Genomic DNA, 6,495 nt, shown 5'->3' with positions numbered 1-6,495 from the left:
TCTGGATTATTTATGACGCAAGAACAACGTCTGATTCTTGAACATCTTATTTTTATTTTGAGCCTTAATATCTGGAAACTGGCGTAGTAGGTCTTGGACGTTCCAAGCGACCATTCCAACGTAATTGTTCATAATTTCCAAAGTGTATCCTTCGCAACGGATGAAAGGGTAACCGCTATGCAGTCAGACTAATTCTTCGTGTCAGATATGACGCACCGCCGCGTCCACCGCGAAAGAAAGAAGAGAATCAGCATGCCCTGTGTTGTTCATCGCGGGCGCCGATTAACGAATGCATCTAGACTAATGTGTACCGGTTTACCTATTCGCGGAGGACGCATCATAACGATCGCGTCGTAGGTGGATCGCGACATCGCCGAGAATCGCACGCGCACGAGGTAGGGTAGGGAAAGGGGAGGGCCGCGTGCATAAACGTCGCGGGAAAGAAGAAGACCGGGCGGCCGGGCATAGAGGAGAAGAACTGGGACGCGTTTGCACGATTCGCCATATCCGGATAATTACCGCGCGACCGGTATGCCCGTTTGTAATCGCGCTTAACGTACGAATACGAACGTCGCGTCACTTGCATCACTTTTACTTGGCAGAACCACGCGTTCTTCGCGGCCTACCAGTAGCCGGCTCCATGCACCACCTCCCGTCGTCGTGAGAAAGAAAGACCGATAGGGAGAGAAAGACAAAAGCGTTCAAGGTCCAATATTCTCTATTAGCGATTATTATTGAACTAGGAGACACGGAACATCAATTTCGTTCTCTTTGTTCGTTGACCTGGACTATCGCAAAACAATAAGTAACATCGACCGAAAACCAGCCTTTCGCGCGATGTGTCCGAGTACACTCTGTATGTACCACAGTTATTGTTTAAAAAGGCCTTCGAGACCCAGCATTGTGAAACTTTGCGTTCTATTTTCTCACGGACGCTGATATAATCGAGTCGTTCCGAAGGTATTAACCTGACGCGTATTATTATAAAATCGATGTATCGTGAAATAATCGTCCACGTAACCGAAAAAACGCATCGGATGCTCAGGAAGGAGCACTGACGCAGTGATCTTTTCTTAACTTTCCAACTTTCACTAGAAAAACAATTGTTTCAATTTTTTTTCTTTTTTTTTACATTATATATACGTAATCCAATACTGAGCTTTTGCTGAGAACTTTTATGCACACGATCAAAGTCACACAAATAAGAGCTTTAATTTATTAGCGAGTTGGTGCAAATTGCAACCAGGCTCTACAGGCAGCTGTAGCCCTTTTTGTACAAACGAAGTGTTGTTCCTTTGATTTCAGGTATTATCGGAAAGAAATTTTCAAGAGGCACGACCACGAATGTTGTCGCGTCTTCACTGGCTGCAAACGGTAGCTCTCGGGCTTCTAACTGGGCTTTTATGGCTCGGTCTTCCCAGAACTGAAGCAGCCATTCACGATATCCAGGGGTGGATGTTCTTCAGCAACACGTACTGGATGCTTTTTGCACATTTTGGAGCGCTCACTAGCTGTGAGTTGAATTTAATTCTCATTTGCGCGCTTGTAACGCCGAAATTCCGTCACAAAGGCGAGGTATCCATTGTGCTGAGGCTAGACTGATTATCTCGACAATACCTGCATTAATTAGACACTTGGACGAAACGAAGTTACGATCTATCAAATTTGCGGCGAGCCAACAAAATAAATTTTAATTATACGGGAATGTAATTGTGTAGATTCTAAATTGACAGTTAAAAGCGTTTATTTGCGAATTAAGCTCAAAGTGCGTGCGATTATAAAAGCTCTCTTTTTCGACAAATAACATTTATTCCCTCGGAGCTTTTTAATTAATTTCAATTTTATTTCGAAATGTTTGAAAAAGCAGATGAAATTGATTGGGTAATTGGACTTTAGCGGCCATTAATGTGCTCAATCAACCATTCAGTAAGGCTTACTTTTTTTGTCGCAAAAGACCGGAGAATGTTCAATCAAGAATGTTAGCACGTGTGGCGTGCCGTGACCTAATATGTGTTCGGTGATAGAGGTCCTTAAATTCATATTTCTCTGATAGCTAGTGCGCAGACATAAATCTATAAGATAAAACAGACATACGTCCTTTTTCTTTTGCAAATAGACTTAAAATCATACTAGTATATATAATAATGATGAATTGAGACACTAGATGGAACGCGCATGTATTATGATCTGTATCAAATTTAATCAGATCTTATAATTAGACAAATCGTGATACCGCGACTTTGAGATTCGGAAATCCAGAGTTGAGCGGAAAACGGAAGAAATAAAACGCGGGAGCGCATTGACTATCGTATCGTGTAACTTCTTCAAAAGTATAGACCCACGAAAAATCGTTACTGGCGGTTGCGATCCAGTCATTTTACAGTCTGCCATTTCGCGGCAAGCGAGACACAGTCCAATGCGAAACGTTAACCGCGAGAGAGAAACGTTTCGCTCCTGATGGACTGGCTGTAAAACCAATTTTAACATCACCCCCGGCCCGTCATAAGCGACGTCCACTCTGCATGAATCCGGGCGCGGGGATGATTCTGAAAATAACGCGCGACGTTCTTCCAGTTCCCCCGGAGCGCGAGGTGATCAACAAGGAACGCATGTCAGGATCCTATCGGCTCTCGGCCTACTACCTGGCGAAGATGGTGGGCGAGCTGCCGCTGACGATAACGCTGCCCGCAGTCTACCATATAATTAGTTACCCGATGTTGGGCTTCCATAATATAGCGGTCTTCATCACACTGCTCGCGTTCTTGCTGCTCAACACTGTAGTCGCACAGGTACGCAATTTCCTATTCGATCGTTAGCCAATGTTAGATATTGGACAAATGGCCCGTTTATGTCATTTCGAAACAAAAACTTTGATTCAGTATAATAGGATTTTGATTCTGATTGACTTACGTATCAAATTATTCCGTTCAAAATCACGTCGAACTGATTGTGAATTCAAATTCGTTGCATGATGGCTAAATACACTACGCAAGATAATTCTACACAGGGATTAGCAAATGTCAGATTTTTATTGACATGTATCAATATGATGATATCAATATTGATTCGAGCAACGTTCGGATATCGGATTGAACTGAAATCCGCTAACGACTATCCTTCCGATAATTATATAATTAACCCTCTGGACGTAATATAATTTTCTCATTGTAATATCGGTCAATCAGATAATTTTTTCAATTTATTGCTCATGGAAAAACGATAAAACATTTAATTTTAGTCCTAAATACATTATATATAATTATAATCAATAATTATAATCAACTAATGCATTATGTATAATTATAATAAATAAAAATGAAGATTCTGTTGTTTTATATTTTTTAAATTTAAAAATTCGGGGCGAAGAAGGAAAGTAAATAAGAACAATTTTATTTATCGTCACTTTTACAAAAAAAATCAAATTATAATCAAATTGGACAATTAAAAAAATATAGCTATTTATCACTCGTAAAAAGTAATCTGATAAAAAGAAGCTATTTATCAATTTAATATAACGTTACCTAGATATCGAAGCTCAACATAAATGCAAGAATTACTCTGATTTGAAACCTATAAACGTAGTATAAGCAATATCTATTCTTCACACACAATGAAATATTCAATAGTCGTTTTGTTGAAAGTAATACATGTAACTGAGAATCGCGCAACCGTGTTTCATTACTATTTTTACATTATTAAAGAGCATTAAATATATATGAGCTTTAAAGCGCTCTCAGCTTATCTCGAGCCGAGATTGGAAATTTGCATGAAAATGCACGAGAGTATAATATATCTATCGGCCATTCTTGAAAGCTATCGACCAGGTGGAGAGAGGTGGCCGGTTATTCAACCGTTCGTAACATAAGTCGACTTTATTGCGTCCAGCTCTTCAATTTCATCGATGTTTCACAGAGTGTCGGATTCTTCGTGGGCGCCTGCTGCGAAGATCTGCAGGTGGGCATCACCGTGTCTGCGCTCTACACACTTTCGACACAGCTCCTAGGCGGTTATTTGGCGACGTCGGTCCCACCATGGCTGGCGTGGGCCAGATACATCAGCATGATGCATTATGCCTATCAGAATATGCAGATTCTGGAGTTCGGCGTCGGCGAACCGATCGCGTAAGACTATATCTTTTGTTTATTGTCACGTCTGTCTTTTCATATCGCGGTTGATAACAAAATTTTATCTCGAGCAAACGAACAGTTACTAACGAAAAGTTCAAGATTCACTTTCGAATAAAAAATCGAGAAAAAAATTGAACGAATCAGATGCAAACATCTGTAAATGACAAAAATTTCAGAAATAATAATTTAACGACAACACGTAGAATTTACAAGAAAATTATTCTTTTTCCAAAGGAGAATATTTAAGTACAGGAGAAACATAAAAATTAAAATTAAAATGTAATAAAATGTAGATATGCGCAATTGAAGTTTTGATCTTGGGTCAATTGAGTATTGATTGAATAATGTAAATCATGGATTATTAAATCCTAATATAAATAAATGAAAAATCCCCTCCTGAGCTATACTAATCGGGCAAATAATCTTTTGTATAACAGATGCTCTCAGCCAAGTAAATTCGCCGAGTGCAGAAACGGCACGACGATACCTGTTTCCGCGATTTTGGAGAGCCAAGGCGGGGTCAAAGGTTCTGGTCTACCATTGTGGGCGAACACGGCGGTGCTACTGGCGTTCCTAATCGTTTTCCGGACTCTGGGCTACCTCGTTCTGCGTTATTACCGTGTACCAAAATGAGCGTGTTGGGAGACACGCAAGTAGCACGCAAATTCTCGACACGACTCTTCGCGGATCTTCAGTTTTGTTACTACATAGAGTATTATAGCAAACCGTCGTCGTCGCTGTCGTGGTGTCTCGCCTTTTGTTGGGGAATAAAAAACGGCCGCGCGTCCCGACGTCGTCCCCCGGGAGAATTTTCTCCCGTCGAGCTGTCAAACGTCTGTAAAGTTTTTCTATCTAGCTTGAAAATACGGGGGAGCGGCGTGAACGGTTATAACGCGAATGCGAGCGTTTTCACTTTTCCCGGCGGCATGTATCGAGCAATGCGACATAAAATGCGAGACCTGCAGCAGACTTGGCGAGAACTCTACATATACATACAAACATACATATGTACGTATACGTATATATATATAATATATGTATACTTATATATATGTGTGGTATGCATATATACATATATATATAGTAAATGTTGAGAGACTTTACACACATAAAGAGCGCGAATGCGTGTGATTCGAAAGAGAGGTGTGCCAGCGCGTGTTCATGAATGTCAATAGCGTGAACAAACACGGGACATCGTTGTTTTCTCGTTGTTTGCGGCAAGAAGGGTATAATAGTAGAAAAATTTGACGCGGTGTCGCCGAAGCAGACTGAAAATTTGTACGATGGCGATGAACCTTTATACATACATAGAGAGATATACATATATATTAACATACATATGCGCGTACACGCGGACGGTAGGTTTAGATTCTTAAACATATTTGTAAGCGATCCATCACGACGTCTTATCTCTTTTTTTTTACTTTTATTACCGTCACAATTGCTACGTTAATGTTTGTTGATACCGATAAGAGTAATGCTACTGTTTCTATCATTACTTACTACCTTTTTACTATCGAGACGCTGTAATTAATACATAGATGAAAGATTATACTGCTGATTCTAAAGTTGACAGGGTGGAGGAAATAAGTAAATACATATATATCGTGTTATATCGATATATTGTTCCACCATCGAGATACTATTAAACACTATCGACCCTGGGTAAATTTGCGTGATTGTCAATGGAGATTCTAAGATTTGAAAGTGATAGAAAAGTCTCGGCATTACAGACTGTTAATATAAATTTTTCGACCATCTACATAAATATGTGAACAATTAGCTTATAATGTAGTATTAATTTATATTTTATTATTATACAGATGTAATTTATTTTTATAATTTATTATTGTATACAGATGCCTATCTACGGCGGTAACATCACATATGTAGTCGTAAAACTATATTTATTTCCATAATTATCACTCATATCTATAATCAAATATATATGGGCGATAACAATGAAAATAACAAAACGTAATTTTAAATAAAATCGAAGATGTACGTTCATTTTTATGAATAATCCAAGATAATAATACAAAAATAATATTATATTATAAGCTAATTGTCTAAGTGTCGGCAATCACGCAAATTTTCAAAAGATTGTCGATTTTTAATTTTTTTGGTATGAAGGATGCCTATAATCACCCGCCGCGAAATGTTCACTAGATACTTCGAGGAATACATGAAAACATTGTTATAAAAAATACACGAAATTCTCTGGCGCACGTTTAGTAGCTACGTGCTATTATTCATGCCCGGCTAGCGGAAACGCTTTTCTGCCGAAAGGATTGATTGGTATCTTGTTCGCGACGATACGCGATAAACGCGCGTGTGCAGATCGCGCGATGCTACACCTTCGAAAAGT

The 6,495-nt window shown here is 39.3% G+C and overlaps 1 protein-coding gene across 1 annotated transcript in view; it reads left to right on the top strand.

The window, feature by feature from the left end:
• The window catches only part of LOC112460761 (ABC transporter G family member 21), a 21,586-nt gene extending 15,513 nt beyond the window's left edge, over window positions 1-6,073 (top strand). Inside the window, exons 9-12 of the mRNA XM_025025595.1 lie at window positions 1,306-1,513; window positions 2,575-2,789; window positions 3,913-4,121; window positions 4,565-6,073. Of these exons, the coding sequence (XP_024881363.1) occupies window positions 1,306-1,513; window positions 2,575-2,789; window positions 3,913-4,121; window positions 4,565-4,760 (828 nt within the window). The 3' untranslated portion in view covers window positions 4,761-6,073. The remainder of the gene's footprint in view (window positions 1-1,305; window positions 1,514-2,574; window positions 2,790-3,912; window positions 4,122-4,564) is intronic.
• Window positions 6,074-6,495: the final 422 nt, after the last annotated feature.

Source organism: Temnothorax curvispinosus, unplaced genomic scaffold (genome assembly GCF_003070985.1).
Source record: "Temnothorax curvispinosus isolate PA1 unplaced genomic scaffold, ASM307098v1 QBEX01010795.1, whole genome shotgun sequence".
Classification (NCBI taxonomy): domain Eukaryota; kingdom Metazoa; phylum Arthropoda; class Insecta; order Hymenoptera; family Formicidae; genus Temnothorax; species Temnothorax curvispinosus.
The sequence above is the reverse complement of the archived record's forward strand: the minus strand, read 5'-3'. Positions and strand labels throughout refer to the sequence as shown.